This window comes from Scylla paramamosain, chromosome 24 (genome assembly GCF_035594125.1).
Source record: "Scylla paramamosain isolate STU-SP2022 chromosome 24, ASM3559412v1, whole genome shotgun sequence".
Classification (NCBI taxonomy): Eukaryota; Metazoa; Arthropoda; class Malacostraca; order Decapoda; family Portunidae; genus Scylla; species Scylla paramamosain.
The window spans coordinates 14,416,657-14,441,658 of NC_087174.1; the positions used below are offsets into that span (position 1 = coordinate 14,416,657).

A 25,002-nucleotide genomic window follows, 5' to 3' on the forward strand; every position below is an offset into this window, starting at 1 on the left:
TACTTCCTGAAGGCTTTGATGTCTGTGAAAAGACATGGAAAAGGGCAGGGTCGTATCATCAGCATAGGAGTAGATAGGACAAGAAGTTTGCTTTATATCATTGATGAATAATAGGAAGAGAGTGGGTGACAGGACAGAACCCTGAGGAACACCACTGTTAATAGATTTAGGAGAAGAACAGTGACTGTCTACCACAGCAGCAATAGAACGGTCAGAAAGGAAACTTGAGATGAATTTACAGAGAGAAGGGTTGAAGCCATAGAAGGGTAGTTTGGAAATCAAGGGTTTGTGCCAAACTCCATCAAAAGCTTTTTTGATATGTCCAAGGCAACAGCAAAAGTTTCACCAAAATCTCTAAAAGAGGATGACCAAGACTCAGTAAGGAAAGCCAGAAGATCACCAGTAGAGCGGCCTTGACAGAACCCATACTGGCGATCAGATAGAAGGTTGTGAAATGATCAATGTTTAAGAATCTTCCTGTTGAAGATGGATTAAAAAATTTAGATAGGTTGAAGATAGATTCAAAAACTTTAGATTGGCAGAAATTTAAAGCAATAGGATGGTAGTTTGAGGGATTAGAACAGTTACCCTTTTTAGGAACAGGCTGAATGTAGGCAGACTTCCAGCAAGAAGCAAAGGTAGATGTTAATAGACATAGTTGAAAGAGTTTGACTAGGCAAGTTGCAAGCACAGAGGCACAGTTTCAGAGAACAATAGGAGGGACTCTATCAAGTCCATAAGCCTTCTGAGGGTTTAGGCCAGTAAGGACATGGAAAACATCACTGTGAAGGATTTTAATGGGTAGCATTAAGTAGTCAGAGGGTGGAGAGGGAGGAACAAGCCCTGAATAATACAAGGTAGAATTTTGAGCAAAAGTTTGACCAAAGAGTTCAGCTTTAGAAATATGGCAGTGGTGCCATCAAGTTAAAATAAGGGAGAAAAAAGTGAAGAAGCAAAGTTATTGGAGATGTTTTTGGCTAGGTGCCAGAAGTCATGAGGGGAGTTAGATCTTGAAAGATTTTGACACTTAATGAAGGAGTTTTTGGCTTGTTGGAGACAGACTCGGCATTATTCCAAGCAAAAATATAAAGCACATGAGATTCAGGTGATGGAAGGCTCAAGTACTGTTTGTGGGCCACCTCTCTGTCATGTATGGCACAAGAACAGGCTGTGTTAAACCAAGTTTTGGAAGGTTTAGGTTGAGAGAGAGAGTGAGCAATGTACGCCTCCATGCCAGACACTATCACCTCTGTTATGCACTCAGCACACAGAGACAGGTTTCTGACATGGAAGTAGTAGTCATTCCAAGAAAAATCAGCATGATACCTCCTCAGATCCCCTAGTTAGCAGAGGCTAAATACCAGAGGCACCTCCACTTTGGAGGATTCTGAGGAGAGAATTGAGCGATAGGACAAGATACAAATATGAGATTGTTATCGGAGTAGCCCAGCAGAGAAGATAGGGTAATGGCATAACCAGAAGGATTGGAGGTTAGGAAAAGGTCAGGAATGGTAGGCATATCTCCTAGACGGTCAGGAATATGACTAGGGTGTTGCACCAGTTGCTCTAGGTCATGGAGGATAGCAAAGTTAAAGGCTTGTTCACCAGGATGGTGAGTGAAGGGAGAGGGAAGGCAAAGCTGATGGTGAATATTGAAGTCTCCAAGAATGGGTATTTCTGCAAAAGGGAAGAGAGAATTTGGTCCACTGTGGAAGTTGAGTAGTGAAAGAATTTCTTATAGTTAGAGGAGTTAGGTGAGAGTCACATAGCACAGATAAATTTAGTTTGAGAGTGACTCTGTAGCCTTAGCCAGATGGTGGAAAACTCGGAAGATTAAAAAGCATGGGCACAAGAGCAGCCTAAGTTGTTGCGCACTTAGACGCAACATCTAGCTTTGGATTGAAAATGATGATCGAGAAAGTAGGAGGGAACAGGAAAGAGACTACTGTCAATTACCTCAGACACCAGTATTTTAGTGAGAAAAAGATGAGGTTTAGTAGAGGAGAGGTGGTGTTCTACAGATGGAAATTAGATATAAGACAATGTTGCTGAAGTTATTGAAAAAAAAAAAATTGAGGGGGGTGTCAAGACACTTAGGGTTGATACCAGAAGAGCAGTTCAACCTGGGGACATTTGTTGTCCTCTACCCAGATTGGGACTCCGAGGCTGGTGTAGGAGTCACCATACTGATTTTGAATTTTGAGTAAAGGGTCTGTGTGTAATTAGGTGCATGTAGTTTTGTGTGAAGGTAGAGAGTTGTCTTTAAAGGACAGGCTATGACTGCCCCCTTGTGTTGTGAGACACAAAGGACAATGTTCATTGAGGTCACAGGTGGGTTTAATGATAAGTTCACAGCACCCCCTGATCCAGTGCTTTAGACCTCACTGGGAGTAATCATTGTTTCTCCAGTCTTTGTGCTGTATCTGCCACAATACATGTAATGGCATTTTTCAAGATGATTTACCTGTTGTCTATACCTGCATTTGTTGAATGAATCCTCATGGAAATGAATGTCAAATTTGTTCATTTCATGTGATAATATATTAAAAGAAATTATTCCTGGCATGAGAGGTTGAGTAATTGTTGGAGAAGTCAGGGTACTGCCACTGGAGTAAGCATGTGCTCCATGTTAAAAGGTAATAGATGAGCGAACTGCAGAGATGTGAACATGATCAAGGATCAGTGGGAATGGGAAGAGTTGCAGTTGTGTATGTAAGTGGAATCACTATAATAAATAATAAAATATCACTCAATTACAACTAACTGTAAATATATACAGCATATCTCCAGATTTAAAAATAAATTCCTACATACTATTTATTGTAGGCATATTTCCATGTACATCTCACATACCTGAATATGCAGATTATTTATGTGGATAAACCATTTGTTTGCCATAACACTGGTTACTGGCTTGCCTGCAAGAGAGAGAAAGAAGAGAGACACAATCTGGAAGACAAAACAAAAGAACATCTCATAGTAGAATGTGATTGTTATAGAGCACAAAGACATTAGGAAAGTAGCAGGAATCAGTAGGAGATGAGAAAATGGGCATTAAAACAGTTCTGGGACTGACAGGAGATGAAGACAATGACAACACAGTAATGAGCCTCATGAAAACATTTCCAGCCAAGTACTGAAAATAAGAAACCAAAACATTTAAGGATGTAAAGGAAGACAGAGGAGAGTGACCTAAGAAGTGACTCAAAACCTAACAGGGCTAAGGAAGGTGACAGTTGGCATGTGTATGTCCAGATGTTTAACCAGATGTGTCAGGTTTAATATCCAGACATGGTTAGGCCAGATATTGAGGAGCATGGTTATTGAACATCTGGATGTTGGAGGAATTACTGTATTTATGTATGTCTGGAAGTGTTTGGGCAGGCAGAGGTTTATTAACTCCACACTTCCACCTCCTGAGACAGCTCAAAATTGTAAACATAACAAAGCAGCCACACTGCCCCTGCATCTCCCAAGATCTCTTTATGAAAGGAGAGATTTACTGAATAAACTCATGATACATAACTAATCAACTAATCAAGCAGTACTGCTTAGAGCACAAAGAGCTTTTGTTTGTGACTGATTTCATCCAAGATGTGGTACTGAATCCATTGCAAAAAATTAGGCTGCTCTCCCTAAGCTACATTTTTTTTTTTTTTTTTTTTTTTTTTTATATATGTGTTTAAGCTCATTGGTGTTATTGGTGTTAGTGGTGAGAGTCATCCTTGTAGGAATAGAGAGGTATAGGAAGCATTACCCAAGACAATCTCCATTTTTCATTTATTTTTTCCCAACATGAAGAAATTTTGTGGTATTTTTCAAACATGGTCACAATGTGAAGTCTAGCTGTCTTACCTTCCACAGGAAGAAACTTTCCATGGCTTACACATTCTCAAAAAAAAATCACATCCATTTCCATTCAAATTGGTTACAGATAGACTATTTCAGTATCATTACTAACTTCCAGTTGTTTCACATCCAATTTGGTCTGAATTCATCCTCTGACTCTGGGATGCCTCATATGTCAAGCCAAATTTTACTGACCATCCAGGTTTATCTAATGAAATACAGGGTTTGAGATTGTATAAAAATGTACTTGTCAACCCATGTTACTAATGGATTTTTTCTCCATACATAATCAGTCTCCCCCCAACCAGGACTACTGTGAAGTGTGTCAGCAAGGGGGTGAAATCATCCTTTGTGACACATGTCCCAAGGCTTACCACTTGGTGTGCCTGGAACCAGAGTTGGAGGAAGCCCCTGAGGGCAAGTGGTCCTGCCCCACCTGTGAGGCTGAAGGTGTCAAAGAGGAGGATGAACACTTAGAATACTGCAAGGTTTGCAAGGTCAGTAATGAAAAGGTCAGTCTCTTCCTACGGTTTCTACTAATTTTAGAAAGCTGTATGAAGACTAGTTCATACATTCCAATATTCATATATTCGTGCTATACTCTGCTGACTTGACTAAATCTCATGGGGGTTAAGTTTATGAACATTGTGTCTTTTTCTATATTTTCTTTCCTTAAACAAACATCAGGTGAGTGAAACCTGTCTCTTCCCTCTTGTGTTGGAGTGTATACATGGATGTTTGCCTCTTTAGTAATCTTTGTTTTTCCTTGGCCAGGATGGTGGGGAGCTGTTGTGTTGTGACTCCTGTGTCAATGCTTACCATACATACTGCCTGTCTCCACCGCTTTTTGAAGTTCCTGATGGAGAGTGGACCTGCCAGCGGTGTGCCTGTGAGCCCCTCCCTGGGCGAGTACAGAAAATTCTGTTTTGGAGGTGTGGTATACTTTAAATTCATGGTATTATTGTTTTTGAAAATACACTGATATTTTGTGTGCATGCTCTACAAGTTATCATGAATGCATTGAAGGCAAATTGTCTTGTTTGTCTTATATATAAAGCCAAGAAATATAGGAGTGTTTTTGCATTTTGTACATTTTCTCTGGTTTCATCAGGTTTGTGGATCCACCTAAGCCCCCAGAAAATTGGAAGGAAATTGTTGGTGAAAGCAAAGTTGAGAAGTACCAATTCAAGTCATTGCGAGAATTCCTAGTGAAGTGGGTGGACATGTCATATTGGCACTGCTCCTGGATTTCTGAATTGATGCTGGATGTCTACCATCCTCAGGTTAGTTAAGGGGAAAATGGCTGTGCTTGATCTATTGTATGACATTACCCTCAGAATTTGATTTATTATGCAATACTCAAGAAAATCCAATTGAAAGTTCTATTTTATTCTGTACACAGAGAGCTTCAGGTTATGACATTAAAGTGTCGTAAACTTTTCTCTGCAGATGCTGAGGTCATACTTTAAGAAGTTTGATCCTGATGAGCCACCTGTCCCAGGTATTGATGATGATGATGAGTTGGGATCCCAGCGACGCCACAAGAAAGAGTATGACCCTAATTCTCTTGAAGAGAGGTGAGTAGGGCCTTAACCACTTTACTCTGGATGCTTAAAAAATGCGCGTTGCTTGGGCTTGCAAGCGGTAACTTATCCAATTTTTAGTACTATAATTTCTCTCTCTCTCTCTCTCTCTCTCTCTCTCTCTCTCTCTCTCTCTCTCTCTCTCTCTCTCTCTCTCTCTCTCTCTCTCTCTCTCTTGAGTCAGCCCTTCAGTTGTCATAGAAATATGGGGCAGGAGTTGTTGTTTTTCTTGGTTTAAGTACAACACACACACACACACACACACACACACATTTACAATTTGAGGTGGTTGGAGAGTAGTAAATTACAGAAGTAGTGATGGGTGAAGGAGGAATAAATGGGGAGGGAAGGGAAGGCAAAAGTATCAGAAAAGAGATTAGTGTTTATGCACTTCAGTGAGTTGCAAGGCCATGGAGGAGGGGGGAACTGTACATCCTGCACTGTCTCCCTATCCTGGGTAGAGAGAAAGAGAGAGAGAGAGAGAGAGAGAGAGAGAGAGAGAGAGAGAATGTAGAGATGAGGGAGGGAGAGGACAATAAGAGGGCAAGGAATGAACAAGGGAAGGGGGAACTGTACCACCCCCTAGTCTCTCCTCCCTGGTGGAAAGGGGTATGGGATAAAGAGAAAGTAGGGGGATATGGAAGATAAGGGAAGGACCGTAGGGGGAACTATGATGTAAGGCTCTGCCAATGAGACCTCCTCATTCTGGATAGAGGGGGCATGGAGTAGCTCATTTATGTGACTGGTGGGAACAAGGACATAATATGCAGACTGTCAAGACAATTCGTGGCAGTATATGGGATTGCTCAACAACTAAAATAGAATCCAACCATGACGCCTATGTAGGTATCATTGTATGTTCCACTGGTGCTTCATGACGCCTATGTAGGTGTCATCGTATTGAAGGGGTTAACCTGTGATGTATGTACAGTTGAACGTAGTAGAAATCCACATAATGTTCAAGGAGCATGAGAAGGCAAATAGATGTACTTTTACTATGGGAATCTTGACTAGAGTGAATATTCCATACAATAGATCCTGTATTGCCATTTTGTAAACTCTACCCTTTACTTATCCCATATAGATTTTGCTAATGAAGAAAGTAATGAATGATTATAAAAACTGAGCAGTTATTGCATTTAGTTATTTTTCACTTTTTCAGATTCCATAAATTTCCTGTATGCTGTTGATATATCTATCTATTTGTCTATATACCAGGCAAACAGGGGGTGGCCCTGACAAAGCATACACACACATTATTTACTCTCTTGTAATCATTATCAAATGATTTATAAGCACATATTTAATTTTGGAGGCACCTGGGAATTATTAGTGTTAGTCTCGTACCAGTGACAATAACCCCCAGGCCTGTGAAAACCTAACCATTAGGGCAGTGGTTCTCAAACTATGGGTCGCGACCCAAAGTTGGGTCGCGAGATCAATTTTGATGGGTCGCAGGGACACAGGAACATTATCATGCTTTCAGTGTTTCAGTGTATTTCAGTTACTTAATTGAATTATTCTTCTTTAACCACAAATTACTTTTGTTATATATGTTCATCTTCCCCCCACCTCCCTCCTCCTGGGCCCCATGTAATGGTGGGGCCCAGGAACAAGTTTAACCCCGAGCATGATAGGAGATGCAGCCTTACTACAATGATTCCATGATTTGACAAACTGGTAAACAAGAAGCAGCACCATGGATCCCTTTAATTTAGTTTTGTGAATTAAAAGCAGTGCCATGGATTCTATTAATTTAGTTTTGTGGATGAAAAGCTGTGCCATGGATTCTATTAATTTAGTTTTGTGAAAAGGAAAAGCAGTGCCATGGATACCACTAGTTTAGTTTTTGTGAATGAAAAAGCTGTACACATTATTTTTTTTTTTTCCAAAATAAAGTGTATATATCATTGTACATTTTCTTTCTCTTTACTTTACTCTGGGTCACGAAGGAATGATATGTTCTAAATAGGGTCGCTCATGAAAAAGTTTGAGAACCACTGCATTAGGGTATAAGACATAGGGTGATTTTTTAAATCTTCTTTTTAAAAGGAAATATGCCTTGCCAAGTGTGTCCACACACCTTCCTAGGGGTTGACAAGACCATATAATTTTCTTGCACTCACTACTGCCACTCTCCATTCACCTCTATCATACACAATTGCTCTTACTTGCTGCACTGTTATTCCAGTCTCATTTAGTGCTCTCCTTATATGATTCAACAATTGGGTGTGGCCTTCCTCTTAACCTTCCACCATGCACATCTGACCTCATTATCCTGTTTACAGTTTTCTGTCCTCCATTCTTTTCATGTAGTGAAGGTAATTTCTAAGGTTAATTATACTTACTTCTTTAGGCCCTGATAACTAGGTTTAAATGGAAATGGAATAGAATTTGCCACTGACCATTTTCAAATATCTCTTCAGATATTACAAGTATGGTATCAAATCCACCTGGCTGAAGATCCATCGTGTCTTGAACCATCGAACCCTTCGTGATGGCACAACACAGTACCTAGTTAAGTGGAGGGACCTTCCCTATGACCAGGCCACATGGGAAGATGAGGATGAGGAGATTGTTGGCCTCAAGCAAGCTATTGAGTTCTACCATGATCTACGTGCTGCTTGTAATGCTGATGTTGGTAGGTATTCTTTTCACTTTGGAGATCTGTGTGTATTATCAATAAGACCAATTCTATATAGAAAAGACATGGGAGGATTGTAGTACTTTGATTTTTAATACTTTAATGTTTTCCTGGCATGCATTTAATGGAGAGAAAAAAGCTATTTATGATTTCCTCCTCTGGAGAAGCAGGGACAGAGGTTAGAGCTAGGATGAAGGAAGCAGGAAAAGTAGTAGCAAGTATGAATAGACTGTGTGAGAGTAGATCACTTGGAGTAAATGTTGTTACACACAGTGAAATAGTGTGAAGATAGTGAGAAAAGATAATGAACAGAGAAATAAGATAGAGAGACAGACCAGAGAGAGGGAGAGAGAGAGAGACCAGGGGGAGTGTGGGACGTAGACGCGTCTCTTATTTGTGTGAACCATGCGCCAGAGTTACTTTAATTTTTGTATGAATTTAAAGTTAACCTTCCTCACTTAATTTACCTCATCCCCTTTCTCTTTTTTGAGAGCTGAGACTGCAGGGGTGTGTAGAGGAGGAGGTGCTCTACACTACTGTGTGATTTGTTTTGACCCAGCTCCCCTAATAAAGCCTCTAGGTTTTTTAAAACATACATGTTTTCCTGTGAGGGAGAGCAGTGTAGAGTGGTGGATAGGCCGGCTGCCTGCCACTCCCTCATCCCTTCCTTGTTTCACTCTCTCCTTTGTCATATGACTTCCCCCATCTTGTAGCAGAGACTAGGGGCAAGCCCACATCTCTTGTTACCTCCTTTGTCAGTTGATGTCAAGCTAGGCCAGTGAAAAGACATGCATGTTTGAGGCAGAGGAAGGCAAGGACCTTTGTTTGATTAGACATGTATTCAAAGCAGTAAGCCCCTGCTCAAATAGGTTAAATAGAAGTCTCCAGGAGCCTGCCTGTGGTTGCTGTGCCTTTTTAATTTGAATAGATATGTTAACACTAACTCTTCAGCACTGGCTGGGTGTTTTGGTGTATCTGAGAGCGGCTGGTTGACCCTCTTTTGTCTGTTGGCTGTGTTCTCATATATGTGGTGTTTTGTGCCGTTAACTGCAATTGGCTCTAGAAGTTCTGCTGGGAGCTTTGGAGCCAGATCATATACAGTTTCTAGAATCTGTTGAGCAGTGGTTATTTCCTCTCTTCCTGGTCCTTACCATGTTTAAGTAGTACTGGCCTGTCCTCTGGGAGACTGTAAATATACTGCTGGCCAAAAGAAGGATATAATGTTCTGAGTGTGGGTGGTTCTGTTTCTAGTGGTTGGTAGATCACAGAATATTATAAATCTCATACTTGTTGAGCCCTGCACTGAGGCGTGTAGAAGATAGCTTAGGGAAGCTGACCTGAGTTAGTGCCAGCTGTCAGAGGGGTTGAACCTGGTGTCGTAACAATGTAAAGAGAATGTAGTATGAAGGGATAGTAGTACCTGCTGCACTGTACAGTGCTGAGAGTAGCAAACAAGAAGAGATTGAATGTAATGGAGATGAGATGTCTAGGGAATTTATGTGAAGCGACTCAGATGGAGAGAGAAGTGAGGAGAACGGATATTGTGAGACACTTGGCGGGACAGGCAGAGCAATGTTTGCTGAGATGGTGTGGACATGTTGAAAGAATAGAGAATGATTGGCTGATGAAAACAATAAGATTAAGTGCTAGAGATGTGAACTTGCAAGGTAGGCCACCAAAGTATTTGATATTGTGAAAGAAGCCTTAAAGGGAAGAGGACTGACACTGTGGTATAACAGAATGATTTTGCTTGACAGAAGCAAATGGAGAGCAGTTGTGTGCATGAAGAATGACATGTCCCAGTGACCTCTGATAGAGTTGCCACACATGACTAGTCTCAAACAGGTGTGGGGGCAGTCGGGTGTGGTAGGGTAGGGTACTTGCTATGAAGGAGCCTTGTTCTGGACCAAACTGTCCAAGTTGTGTGGCTGATTCCTTTAAAGTGAAAGCAGAAGTTTTCTTCTCCATTTGGGGCCAAGCGGCTGAGAGATTGGTGTGAGTGTGAAAGTTGTGTGCTTTATTTTAGCTGCCCCTTTTTTGGAGGAGACAGCCTTAGTACATATATGTATGTATGTTTTTATTCATTATCTTTTTATATTTATTGAAATTGTAATGTTCATCCATGCATTGATTAAATATTCTAATTATAAATTGTCTAAGTTTAAGCATTTGTTTTATCCAGTTCTTTTAAAATTTTAAAATTTTGTTTTCATCAGTCATTTATTTATTTTTTATCTGAGAGAGAGAGAGAGAGAGAGAGAGAGAGAGAGAGAGAGAGAGAGAGAACTATGCATGACCCTTGAAACTCTGTCACAAGTATTGTCTTTTACTTTTTGAAGGTAAGAACAAGAAGGGGAAAAAGAAAGGCAAGTCAAGGACCCGTGAGCTTGGTGATGAAGACCGTGAGCCAGCATCTCCTCGCCGCTTCACTCCTCCACCAGAGAAACCTACCACCAATCTTAGCAAGAAGTGGGAGAAGCAGCCAGATTACATTGATATTACTGGGCTTTCTCTCCATGAGTACCAGCTTGAAGGAGTTAATTGGCTCCGGTAAGAAGTATTATCGAGAATGATCACCTGACTCTTAATGACAACTTTTAAATGCACCTTCCTGTACTCATTGAAGCATATTAATATTAAACTTCTTAATTTTCAGGTACTCTTGGGGCCAAGGAACAGATACCATTCTGGCAGATGAGATGGGTTTGGGAAAAACTATTCAAACAATTGCCTTCCTCTACTCTCTGTATAAGGAAGGCCATTCTAAGGGACCTTTCCTTGTGGCAGTTCCCTTGTCCACCATTATCAACTGGGAGCGAGAATTTGAAATGTGGGCACCTGATTTCTATGTTGTAACTTATGTTGGTGACCGTGAATCAAGAACAATGATTCGTGAACATGAGCTCTCCTTTGAAGAAGGTGCAGTACGCAGTGCTTCAAAGGCAACTCGCATTCGCACAACTAATGTCAAGTTTAATGTGTTGCTTACATCTTACGAAATGATATCTATGGACCAGGCATGTCTTGGCTCGCTGGAGTGGGCATGTTTAGTTGTAGATGAAGCACACAGATTAAAAAGTAACCAGTCAAAGGTAAGTAATCACATCTTTAACAAGTCTTTACCTATTATTTAGCAAAGTTTGTAATATATATATATATATTTTTTTTTAGATGATTTTCTGTTAGTAATCTGATGTTTTCTTTTCTTCCTAGTTTTTCCGTGTGTTGAACCAGTACAACATAATGTATCGGCTGCTCCTGACAGGAACTCCCCTCCAAAATAACTTGGAGGAACTGTTCCATCTCTTAAACTTCCTCTGTCCAGAAAAATTCAATGATTTGTCAGCTTTCCAAAATGAATTTGAGGACATAGCAAAAGAAGATCAAATTAAGAAACTTCATGACTTGCTTGGACCTCATATGCTCAGGAGATTGAAGACTGATGTCTTGAAGGTAAGTAATGAAGAAAACTTTAATTAACCCAATTTTAACTTACCTTGATTAAGTTTGCATACTTGTATTGAGCAAGAGGTATTAAATGATACCTGTTTGCTATACTTCTTATTGTTATTTATTATTATTATTATTATTATTATTATCATCATCATCATCATCATCATCATCATCATCATCATCATCATCATCATCATCATCATCATCATCATCATCATATAGACTGTTTCAGATATCTTAGATCTACAGTAGCAGTGGATGGAGGAGTAAAGCCATAGATTAGAGCTAGGATGAAGGAAGCAGGAAAAATGTTAGGGGTATAAATAGACTGTGTGACAGTAGGCCACTTGGAATGAATGTAAAGAGAATATTGTATGAAGAGTTAGCAGTGCTTAGACTTGGATCATTGTTGTAGCATACATGAAGAAATGTAATGTAATGGAGATTAGATGTCTAAGGAGTTTGTGTGAAGTAACTGAAATGGACAGAGTCAGAAATGAGGAAGTGAGAAGGAGAAAGGGTGTTGTGAGAGACTTGACAGGATGGGCAGAGCAAAATGTTGTTTGGACATGCTGAAAGATTGGAGGATGATTGGCTGGTGAAGAGGATTGTAAGATTAAGTGTGAGGGGTATGAACCTCTAAGGTAGGCCACATAAGGGATGGATAGATAGTGTAAAGGAGGCCTTTCAGGAAGAGGACTGATGCTGGAGTATAGCAGAATGATTTTGCATGACAGAAGTGAATGGGAGCAGTTGTGGGTGCATGAGGATTGACGTCGTCCTGTGACCTCCAGTGGAGGTGCCACACGGTGATAGTCTCACATGGGTGTGGGACAATCAGGTGTATTAGGGGAAGAGTACATGCTATGAAGGAGTCTTGTTCTGGACTAAACTGTCCAAGCTGTGCAATTGATCCCCATGAAATGGGGGCAAGAGTACTTTCTCTTCTCTGTTAGGGGCCAAGGGACTAAGATTAGAGTGGTGTGAATAAGTGTCAATGTGAAAATTAGGTTCCTTGTCCTACCTACCCTATTTTTTGGGGAGAGACAGCCTTGATATATGTATATGTATTCTTCCTCTTCTTCTTCTTCTTCTTATTATTATTATTATTATTATTATTATTATTATTATTATTATTATTATTATTATTTTTTTTTTTTTTTTTACTTTATTTATTTATTTTTTTATTAATTAATTAATTAATTCATTTTATTTTATTTTATTTTATTTTATTTTTCAATTTACAATCATGTTAACACTTGTTATTTATGCTTCAAACAGAATATGCCCACAAAATCTGAGTTCATCATCCGAGTGGAGCTTTCACCACTCCAGAAGAAGTATTACAAGTACATCTTGACCCGGAACTTTGAGGCCTTGAACTCCAGAGGTGGCGGGCAGCAGGTAAACTGTTATTTTAGGTGTAGCTATGAGTCTGTTTTTAAGCAAACATTGTTATTGTAATGAGAGAAGGATATGCAAGAAAAGGATAGAGTGGAAGCTATAGATGCAATTAGGATTGTTTCTGAAGTAGGAGAACAGACTGTTCAAGTATTTGAGGTAAAGGGAGATCTGGGATTGATAAGACTGATAGAGTAAGTATAGTTGAGATTTATGAACAAGCAAATGAATACCATCAGGCATGACTAGTTCGAAGGAGAGAACCTCAGAATTAAAAGGTATAGTGAGAGGTATGTAACTGATGTGTTGGAAGGTGTATGGAAAATAATTGACTTCAGTAATAAGAATATAGTAGAAGAAACAATAATATCCAACATGGGTATGAATGCAGGTGTAGAACAAGTGGTTATGCTAAGAGAAATTGATAGGGAGGAGGTAGAGAAAGTAACAACTTAGTTATTATGTGACAAAGCTACAGGCATAGATGGAAAAAAGTGTGGAGGTGAAGTGGTAGAGTGAATGCTCCTAAAATGTGAATTGGACTTGGAGGGAAGGAGAAGTACCAGAAAAGTGGAGGAAGGCAGTTATGGTACTTCTATATAAAAGTGAAGGTTGTAGAAATATGTGCAATAATTAGAGGAGAATAAATTTGCTTAGTCTGCAAAGAAAAGTGTATGTAAGTCTTGACTCAGAGACTGATGGAAGTTACTGAGTTGAAGGTCAGTATGGAACAGAGGATTCAGGAAAGAAAATGTTTGGCAGGATCAATTTTTTTTCATTCAAATTGATAATGTATAAGTACTTATGGTTAGTACTCAGTAGAGGATAACAAGTTGTGCATGGATATGGAGAAAGCATATGATAAGGTGGATGGAGATGCTGTTTGGGATGATCTGCCCACAGGGCAGTTGTTAGAAGGAATCAAGGCTTATAAGGATGCAAGTGCATTTGTGAGGATAGAGGGAGAGCTTGGAGAGTTTCATTATAAGAACAGGAGTGAGGTAGGGATGCATGATGTCTCTTTGGCTGTATGAGACTGAGACAGAATAGAGTGAGATGGGTTGTGGTAGTACATTGTTCACAGATGACACTTTCTTATGAGCAAAGTGAAAAGGAACTTCTGAAAGTGGTGGATCTATTTGGTGGGCGCGTGTGAGATGGAAACTGATGATGGATATTGGATAAAGTGAGGTGATGGTGTTTGAGAGGAGAGAAGTGGAGATATGTGTTTTTAAAATACCTTATAGGATGAATGGTTGTAGGAATGTGGTAGACATGGTAGGGAACATTTTTATGATAGGGGGCAGTGATAAACCAGTCTATGCTGTTGGGCCTTGATATGGATGTATGTGGCCAGCTATGCTGTGCCTGGGCTTCAGTGGTGTAGTATGGTGGTCCACGAGACTTTGTTTCCACCAGAGGCTACCAAGGTTATGAATGTGAATGATGTGTGTGTGAGTGGTGCTTTGTTTAAGCCATGCCATATGGGGTTGCCAGCCTGGTATAGAGATTGATGGAAAGGTGTGAGGTGATTATAGGACTTTTTTTTTTTTTTTTTTTTTTTTTTTTTTTTTTTTTTTTTTTTTTTTTTTTTTTTTTTTTTTTCTTATGTAGGAAGGATACTGGCCAAGGGCAACAAAAATCTAATAAAAAGAAATGCCTACTGAAATGCCAGTCCCATAAAAGGGTCAAAGCAGTGGTCAAAAATTGGTGGATAAGTGTCTTGAAACCTCCCTCTTGAAGGAATTCAAGTCATAGGAAGGTGGAAATACAGAAGCAGGCAGGGAGTTCCAGAGTTTACCAGAGAAAGGGATGAATGATTGAGAATATTGGTTAACACTTGCGTTAGAGAGGTGGACAGAATAGGGGTGAGAGAAAGAAGAAAGTCTTGTGCAGCGAGGCCGCGGAAGGAGGGGAGGCATGCAGTTACCAAGATCAGAAGAGCAGTTGGCATGAAAATAGTGATAGAAGACAGCTAGATATGCAACATTGCGGCGGTGAGAGAGGGGCTGAAGACAGTCAGTTAGAGGAGAGGAGTTGATGAGATGAAAAGCTTTTGATTCCACCCTGTCTAGAAGAGCAGTATGAGTGGAACCCCCCCAGACATGTGAAGCATACTCCATACATAAGGCCCTTGTACAGAGTTAGCAGCTGGGGGGGTGAGAAAAACTGGCGGAGACGTCTCAGAGCACCTAACTTCATAGAAGCTGTTTTAGCTAGAGATGAGATGTGAAGTTTCCAGTTCAGATTATAAGTAAAGGACAGACCAAGGATGTTCAGTGTAGAAGAGGGGGACAGTTGAGTATCATTGAAGAGGAGGGGATAGTTGTCTGGAAGGTTGTGTCGAGTTGATAGATGGAGGAATTGAGTTTTTGAGGCATTGAACAATACCAAGTTTGCTCTGCCCCAATCAGAAATTTTAGAAAGATCAGAAGTCAGGCGTTCTGTGGCTTCCCTGCGTGATATGTTTACCTCCTGAAGGGTTGGACGTCTATGAAAAGACGTGGAAAAGTGCAGGGTGGTATCATCAGCGTAGGAATGGATAGTACAAGAAGTTTGGTTTAGAAGATCATTAATGAATAATAAGAAGAGAGTGGGTGACAGGACAGAACCCTGAGGAACACCACTGTTAATAGATTTAGGAGAAGAACAGTGACCGTCTACCACAGCAGCAATAGAACGGTCAGAAAGGAAACTTGAGATGAAGTTACAGAGAGAAGGATAGAAACCGTAGGAGGGTAGTTTGGAAATCAAAGCTTTGTGCCAGACTCTATCAAAGGCTTTTGAGATGTCCAAGGCAACAGCAAAAGTTTCACCAAAGTCTCTAAAAGAGGATGGGAAATATCTTGGAACAGTGCTAAGTAAATATGGTGAGATGGATAGGAGAGAGGGTCATGAAAGATAAGCATGCCATAAAATCATTAACAGGAGTCAAGAAAAGAAGATATACATTTATGGATGTAGAGATCACCACATATGGAATAGCAAACAACAATCAAGAGTGTGTGTAATGAAAACACTTGAGAGTGGGATGTTGAATTAAAATGGAAGGTGTGTAAGAAAAGGAGTACACTGAGATTGTATGCCCATAATGAGAGGGTAAAGAGTAAAGAGTTTGGGTAAATTTATAAAACTCCATCTAACATTTTTTGATAAAACAACATTTTTCTGGTAGATTCTGATGTGCTTTGGATGAATCTACTAACTGTTTCTGCCACATTTTCTCTCTCTCTCTCTCTCTCTCTCTCTCTCTCTCTCTCTCTCTCTCTCTCTCTCTCTCTCTCTCTCTCTCTCTCTCTCTCTCTCTCTCTCTCTCTCTCTCTCACCCCCCCACACACACAAACCAATGATTTGCAGTGAAAACAAGCACAGAGTTATCCAAAAAAACACCAAAATCTACCAGAGAAATGTAGTTTCATCCTCATGCATGACAATGAAAAAAAAGCTTAAATAAACCTAAACCTAACCAAACCAAACCAAACCTCCTAACACTGCCTGCAGACCATCATGGTTCATGGTAATGTGAATATATGGAGGAAGCGATAAATTTGATAAAAATTTATTTCTCGGGAATGAACAATTTGCAGCAGTAAAGATACAAACCACTGTGTTATATGGGACCCAAATACTTCACTGAGAACAATGTTCTGTTTTGCCATAAGATGGGTGCACTTTTTTGTGTATATATATATATATATATATATATATATATATATATATATATATATATATATATATATATATATATATATATATATAGGAGGGACGCTGGCCAAGGGCAATAAAAATCCAGTTAAAACAAAACTCACTGAGATGCCAGTCCCAGAAAAGGGTCCAAAGTGGTAATAAAAAATCAAAGGATAAGTGTCTTGAAACCTCCCTCTTGAAGGATTCAAGTCATAGGAAGGTGGAAATACAAAAGCAGGCAAGGAGTTCCAGAGTTTACCAGAGAAAGGGATGAATGATTGAGAATACTGGCTAACTCTTGCATTAGAAAGGTGGACAGAATAGGGGTGAGAGAAAGAAGACAGTCTTGTGCAGCGATGCCATGGGAGGAGGGGAGGCTTGCAGTTAGCAAGATCAGAAGAGCAGTTAGCATGAAAATAGTTTTTTTTATTTTTATTTTTTATTTTTTTTTTATGTAGGAAGGACACCGGCCAAGGGCAACAAAAATCCAATAAAAAAATATGCCCACTGAAATGTCAGTCCCATAAAAGGGTCAAAGCAGTGGTCAAAAATTGAAGAATAAGTGTCTTGAAACCTTCCTCTTGAAGGAATTAAGTCATAGGAAGGTGGAAATACAGAAGCAGGCAGGGAGTTCCAGTTTCCCAGAGATAGGGATGAATGATTGAGAATACTGGTTAACTCTTGCATTAGAGAGGTGGACAGAATAGGGGTGAGAGAAAGAAGAGTCTTGTGCAGCGAGGCCGCGGAAGGAGGGGAGGCATGCAGTTAGCAAGATCACAAGAGCAGTTAGCATGAAAATAGTGGTAGAAGACAGCTAGATATGCAACATTGCGACAATGAGAGAGAGGCTGAAGACAGTCAGTCAGAGGAGAGGAGTTGATGAGACAAAAAGCTTTTGATTCCACCTTGTCTAGAAGAGTGGTATGAGTGGAACCACCCCCAGACATGTGAAGCATACTCCATACATGGACAGATAAGGCCCTTGTAGAGTTAGCAGCTGGGGGGGTTGAGAAAAACTGGTGGAGACATCTCAGAACACCTAACTTTATAGAAGCTGTTTTAGCTAGAGATGAGATGTGAAGTTTCCAGTTCATTTTATAAGTAAAGGATGTTCAATGAAGAAGAAGGACGGACAGTTGAGTGTCATTGAAGAAGAGGGGATTGTTGTTTGGAAGGTTGTGTCGAGTTGAAAGATGGAGGAATTGAGTTTTTGAGGCATTGAACAGTACCAGGTTTGCTCTGTCCCAATCAGAAATTTTAAAAAGATCACAAGTCAGGCATTCTGTGGCTTCCCTGCATGAAATGTTTACTTCCTGAAGGATTGGACGTCTATGAAAAGACGTGGAAAAGTGCAGGGTGGTATCATCAGTGTAGGAGTGGATAGGACGAGAAGTTTGGTTTAGAAGGTCATTGATGAATAATAAGAAGAGAGTGGGTGACAGGATAGAACCCTGAGGAACACCACTGTTAATAGATTTAAGAGAAGAACAGTGACCGTCTACCATAGCAGCAATAGAATGGTCAGAAAGGAAACTTGAGATGAAGTTACAGAGAGAAGGATTGAAGCTGTAGGAGGGTAGTTTGGAAATCAAAGCTTTGTGCCAAACTCTATCAAAAGCTTTTGATATCTCCAAGGCAACAGCAAAAGTTTCACCAAAATCTCTAAAAGAGGATGACCAAGACTCCGTAAGGAAAGCCAGGAGATCACCAGTAGAGTGGCCTTGACGGAACCCATACTGGCGATCAGATAGAAGGTTGTGAAGTGATAGATGTTTAAGAATCTTCCTGTTGAGGATAGATTCAAAAACTTTAGATAGGTAGGAAATTAAAGCAATAGGATGGTAGTTTGAGGGATTAGAACAGTCACCCTTTTTAGGAACAGGCTGAATGCTGGCAAACTTCCAGCAATAAGGAAAGGTAGATGTTGACAGACAGCTGAAAGAGTTTGACTAGGCAAGGTGCAAGTACGGAGGCACAGTTTCGGAGAACAATAGGAGGGACCCCATCAGGTCCATAAGCCTTCAAAGGGTGTAGGCCAGTGAGGGCATGGAAAACATCATTATGAAGAATTTTAATAGATAGCATGAAGTAGTCAGAGGGTGGAGGAGAGGGAGGAACAAGCCCAGAATCGTCCAAGGTAGAGTTTTTAGAGAAGGTTTGAGCGAAGAGTTCAGCTTTAGAGATAGATGTGATAGCAGTGGTGCCATCTGATTGAAATAAAGGACGGAAAGAAGAAGAAGCAAAGTTGTTGGAAGTATTTTGGCTAGATGCCAGAAGCCATGAGGGGAGTTAGATGTTGAAAGATTTTGACACTGTTAATGAAGGAGTTTTTGGCTAGTTAGAGAACAGATTTGGAATGGTTCCAGGCAGAAATATAAAATGCATGAGATTCTGGTGATGGAAGGCTTAAGTACCTTTTGTGGGCCACCTCTCTATCATGTATAGCATGAGAACAAGCTGTGTTAAACCAAGGTGTGGAAGGTTTTTAGGTTGAGAAAAAGAATGAGAAATGTATGCCTCCATGCCAGACACTATAACCTCTGTTATGCACTCAGCACACAAAGACGGGTCTCTGACATGGAAGCAGTAGTCATTCCAAGGAAAATCAGCAAAATACCTCCTCAGGTCCCCCCAACTAGCAAAGGCAAAACGCCAGAGGCACCTTCGCTTAGGGGGATCCTGAGGAGGGATCGGAGCGATAGGACAAGATACAGATATGAGATTGTGATCAGAGGAGCCCAACAGTGAAGAGAGGGTGACAGCATAAGCAGAAGGATTAGAGGTCAGGAAAAGGTTAAGAATGTTGGGTGTATCTCCAAGATGGTCAGGAATACAAGTAGGGTGTTGCACCAATTGCTCTAGTTCGTGAAGGATAGCAAAGTTGAAGGCTAGTTCACCAGGATGGTCAGTGAAGGGAGAGGAAAGCCAAAGCTGGTGGTGAACATTGAAGTCTCCAAGAATGGAGATATCTGCAAAAGGGAAGAGAATCAGAATGTGCTCCACTTTAAAAGTTAAGTTGTCAAAGAATTTCTTATAGTCAGAGGAGTTAGGTGAAGAGGTATACAACACAGATAAATTTAGTTTGTGAGTGACTCTGTAGTCGTAGCCAGATGGTGGAAAACTTGGAAGATTGAAGAGCGTGGGCATGAGAGCAAGTTTCAGCTTCAGTTTCAGTGAGGAAAAGAAGATGAGGTTTAGAAGAGGAGAGGTGGTGTTCTACAGATTGAAAATTAGATCTTAGACCACAAATGTTACAGAAATTAATGAAGAAAAAGTTGAGGGGGGTGTCAAGACACTTAGGCTTGTCATCACAAGGGCAGTCCAACCTGGGGACATTTGTGGTCCCCTCCCCCAGATGGGGACTGTGAGGCTGGTGTAGGAGTCACCATGATAATTTTGAAATTTTGAGTGAAGGGTGTGTGTTACTAGTTGCTTGTAATTTTGTGTGGAGGAAGAGAGTTGTCTTTAGAGGGCAGGCTGTGACTGCCCCCATGTGTTGTGAGACACAAAGGGAAATGTTCAGTGAGGTCACAGCTGGGTTTAATGATAAGTTCACAGCACCCCCTGATCCAGTGCTTTAGACCTCACTGGGAGTAATTATCGTTTTGGCAGGTGCCTACTGCCTCCTCCTTACTTTATATAATAATAGCAGAGTTTGTTGGATGAAGAATGAAGAATTTGTAAAAGTGTAAGGGAGCAAGATTAATGGTGCAAAAGGAGAGGAAAGATGGAAGTTGGAGGGATAGGCAAAAGGAGTGTGTGTGTTAAAGAGGTGTTAGTAGAAGCCAAATGCTTGAAGAAGCAAGAAAAGAATCTCTAGATGGGAGAGATGGAGGCTTTTCTACTGTAGCCATTCCCTTGGAGAATGCTCCTGGAGAGAGAGAGAGAGAGAGAGAGAGAGAGAGAGAGAGAGAGAGAGAGAGAGAGAGAGAGAGAGAGAGACATCAGTATTTCACCCATTTCATTCCTTATACTTGAAAACAGTGGAACTCTTTTACTGTGACTTGAACTGTTTTAAAAGATGAGTATCAAGTCGTTCAGAAACTAAATCAATCATCTCTTGTGCTTATTTTCAGGAATAAGATTGTGAGCTAACATGTTTTTTTTATTTATTTATTGATTTTATTAGGTTGGTCTCCCTGACACTAAACAGTTTAACTTTTAATTTTGGAAAGAAGCAAAGGAGAGAAGAGTTTAACTTATTGTAAATTTGACAAAGAAGGTACACCATGACTTGCAAATCTACTTATCAATATTGAGTAAGATTTTAACCTGGAAATCCAGAACTCCAGTAAAAAATTAGATGTTTAGAATGTTCATCAAATCTAAACTTTTTGTAGAAATCAAGGGAAGTAATTAAGTGTGAGATTATGTGAATGGAAGTTTAGAATTTAGAAGTGGTGTGGGGCTTGGCAACAATTAAAAGGCTCAGGTGGTATGGATGTAACCAAGGAATTAAGGAAAACAAGATACTTTGAAGTATTTCCTTCTGGGTTTGATGTTCATATAAGGCTTACTTATTTTTTAGGTGTCTCTTTTGAATATTGTGATGGACTTGAAGAAGTGCTGCAATCATCCCTACTTATTCCCAGCTGCTTCTGAGGAAGCTCCAAAGCTTCCTAATGGAATGTATGTCACAAGGGACTTAGTGAAGGCTAGTGGGAAGTTTACTATCTTGGAAAGTATGTTGGAAAAGTTAAAAAGAGATGGTCATCGGTAAGTAGTGGTGATTTCATTGGATAGTACTTTGTGTTTATTCAAAATGTATTGTGGACAATTCACTGGAATTCTCTTATCAAGTCTAAAGTAAACTATGTGTTTATTCAAAATGTATTGTGGACAATTCACTGGAATTCTCTTATCAAGTCTAATGTAAACTAATGAATTTCCTGTTCATCACATGTCTCCCTTTTCAGTGTGCTAGTTTTCTCTCAGATGACCAAAATGTTGGATGTTTTAGAAGATTTCTGTGAAGGGCTTGGCTACAAGTATGAGAGAATTGATGGAGGCATCACTGGCTTGGCTCGACAGGAGGCAATTGACAGGTCTGTTTTAGGCCATGGTATTGTCTTATTTATATAAGAAGCTGGTTTGTATCCTATAGGGAATTGTGAGATTTAGCTCAGATTTGTTTTATCAAAATATTTTTGAGAATATACATGCAGCACATTTATATACATTAAGAGGTGTAAATATTAACCCGTACAGTGTTGTGCTTTGTCAGAGATGGGGGTCTTGTCATGTTGCATTTTTTTCAAATATTTTTTATTTACCCTGTAAAATGAGGAAAAATAACAAATTGTTTGGTATATATATATATATATATATATATATATATATATATATATATATATATATATATATATATATATATATATATATATATATATTTATGTATGTATGTATGTATATTATTCCCATGCCATGGATGGAAGTGTGGCTACCACACGATTTAGATTCTTGGATTTTTTCCCTTCTCAGAGCTCACAATATCAGACTAGGGATCTGGAATTTTATTTTTATATTTTTTTAAAGCTTTTATTCTCACCTTTACATACTTTCCACAACCCTATAATGTGTGTAATAGATAAGTACTTCTTTACATTACAATTACCTGTAAATAAACAAGAATTGTACATTCAGCAAAATGGTTGGATGTGCATCTGGCAACACCCCACGTCTGAAGACCATGGTTACTACACCCACAGTTCTCAAGGAAAAGAGAATACTATGAATTTTATGACTTTCAGTTTTTCTTTCTGATTACCCTGGTCTTGCTTCCTATTTTTCATGCCTTACTGATCATAAATTTGAGAAGTAACTTCCTAGGAGAAAGTAACTTACCTTTTTATGTAATGATTTTTTGCAAAACACAGCAACCCGCCCTGTGCACAACAATGTTCGGGCACCAAAACATTTATAACCAAAATCTTTATCCCTCTATAATACTGTAGCTTTCAATTTAATTTTATTGCTTTGGCAGAGATATGCATGTTGACATAGGTATAAAAAAACAAAATAATTCCCAAATATGTCTCATTTCCTACAGAAGTATTCAGTCTATAATAATTCCTAGCCCAAAAGATATGTATATGAAAGCATTCACTCCTGACTTGTCAAAATACAAACAAAATTGAAGGGTGTAATATGGCTCAAGAATGAAATCATATATATATGTACTAAACATTCCCCTAAGAGGTATGTATATATATGTACTAAATGCTGTATGGGTTCATGTGTTTCTGATCAGTTTTGGTTTTATTTTTTTCAAGTATATTTTGCTGAATTCTGTATTTAAGATTTTCTCCAGTTTTTATTTATTTATTTATTTATTTATTTATTTATTTATTTATTTATTTATTTATTTATTTATTTTATTTATTTTGTTTTTATTGGAAACAGGCTCATTCTCTATATTGTTCAATAAAAAAATAATGTGGCATCTTAGCAAGTTTAGATTTTGACATCAAGTGGTTGTCATTCAATGTATCTTCCTTTTCTTTAGTACATATGGCAATGATCTATATATCTCCTTTAGATTTAATGCACCAGGGGCTCAGCAGTTCATATTCTTGCTATCAACTCGTGCTGGTGGTTTGGGGATCAACTTGGCCACTGCAGACACTGTCATTATCTATGATTCTGACTGGAATCCTCATAATGACATCCAGGCATTCTCTCGAGCTCATCGTATTGGTCAGGCAAATAAGGTGAGTCACTGAATCATCATTGGATCTTCAGAGCTTCAGTCACAGCACACTATTGCAGTGTTAAGTCACTTGTCGATGTACATAAAGGATTTTTTCCATGTCAGATGTTACACAGGGAGGCCACAGAATCCCTGACTTCTGATCTCTCTAAAACTTTTGATTGGGACGGAGGAAAGCTAGTTTTGTTCAGTGCTGCAATAACTCAGTTCCTCCATCTATAAACTCAATACAGTCTTCCAGATAACTACCACCTCTTCATTGGTACTCAGCTGTCCTCCTCTTGTACACTGAACATCTTTGGTCTGTCCTTTACTAATACCCTAAACTGGAAACTTTATATCTCAACTTTACCTAAAACAGCTATGAAATTAGGTGTTCTGAGTTGTGTGCCAGCTTCCCCCCTGGCTGCTAACTCAATATGGGGGCTTCATCCATCTGTGTATGGAATATACTTCACATGTTTGGGGGGCTCCACTCACACTGCTCATCGATTTAGAGAAGATGTAATCAGACTGATGTCTTCAGCTTCTCTCATTGCTGTAATGTTGCATCTCCTGCCATCTTTTATCACTATTTTCATGCTAATTGCTCCTTCTGATCTTGCTAACTGCATGCCTTCTCTCCTCCTGCAGCCTCACTGTACAAGACTTTCTATTTTGCCCCTATTCTGTCCACCTCCTTAATGCAAGAATTAACCAGTATTCTCACTAATTTATCCCTTTTTCTGGTAAACTCTGGAACTTCTGCCTGCTTCTGTATTTCCTCGTTCCTATGACTTAAACTCTTTCAAGAGAGAGAGAGGTTTCATGACACTTATCCTCCAATTTTGGATGATCTTTCTGACCTTTCTTTTGGGACTAGCATCTCATTGGGCTCTCTCTCTCTCTCTCTCTCTCTCTCTCTCTCTCTCTCTCTCTCTCTCTCTCTCTCTCTCTCTCTCTCTCTCTCTCTCTCTCTCTCTCTCTCTCTCTCTCTCTCTCTCTCTCTCTCTCTCTCTCTCTCTCTCTCTCTCTCTCTCTCTTTTTTCCCCCATTCCCTCCCTCCCTCCCTCCCTCCCTCCCTTGGTCAGTGTGCCCTTCTTACAGAAAGAATAATAGATAGATAAATAAATAAATAAATAAGTCAAATAAAAAAATGAGTGGCAAATTATTAGAAAGTTGATGGATATTTATTATCAAATAATATTCTGTCAGAATTGTTTATAAGTCACCATGTGATTATGGCAGGGTTGTGTATATTTAGTAGGATGTCTGCACAATGATATGCTAAGTTTTGTTCTTTCAGGTTATGATTTACCGATTTGTGACACGCAACTCTGTGGAAGAGCGAGTAACCCAAGTAGCCAAACGGAAGATGATGTTGACTCACTTGGTGGTGCGGCCTGGCATGGGTTCAAAATCCACTAATTTTTCTAAGCAAGAGTTGGATGACATTCTTAGGTTTGTTTAAAATTCAAGACTGGTTCCAGATTTAAGATTTATCAATTTTCTTAGGGTATATCACAGTCTCTCTCTCTCTCTCTCTCTCTCTCTCTCTCTCTCTCTCTCTCTCTCTCTCTCTCTCTCTCTCTCTCTCTCTCTCTCTCTCTCTCTCTCTCTCTATCTTGATACCTACTATATTACTGTAGCAGAAAAATATATTTCTAGTAAAAAACATGAGCTCAGAATTGTTATCC

The 25,002-nt window shown here is 39.5% G+C and overlaps 1 protein-coding gene across 1 annotated transcript in view; it reads left to right on the plus strand.

The window, feature by feature from the left end:
* LOC135112801 (chromodomain-helicase-DNA-binding protein Mi-2 homolog) overlaps positions 1–25,002 on the plus strand; it is a 108,029-nt gene that overhangs the window by 15,969 nt on the left and 67,058 nt on the right. Inside the window, 13 exon segments of the mRNA XM_064027623.1 lie at positions 4,158–4,346; positions 4,624–4,781; positions 4,961–5,132; positions 5,299–5,426; positions 7,859–8,073; positions 10,416–10,626; positions 10,733–11,168; positions 11,290–11,529; positions 12,811–12,933; positions 21,146–21,333; positions 21,534–21,662; positions 23,156–23,327; positions 24,612–24,766. Of these exon segments, the coding sequence (XP_063883693.1) occupies positions 4,158–4,346; positions 4,624–4,781; positions 4,961–5,132; positions 5,299–5,426; positions 7,859–8,073; positions 10,416–10,626; positions 10,733–11,168; positions 11,290–11,529; positions 12,811–12,933; positions 21,146–21,333; positions 21,534–21,662; positions 23,156–23,327; positions 24,612–24,766 (2,516 nt within the window).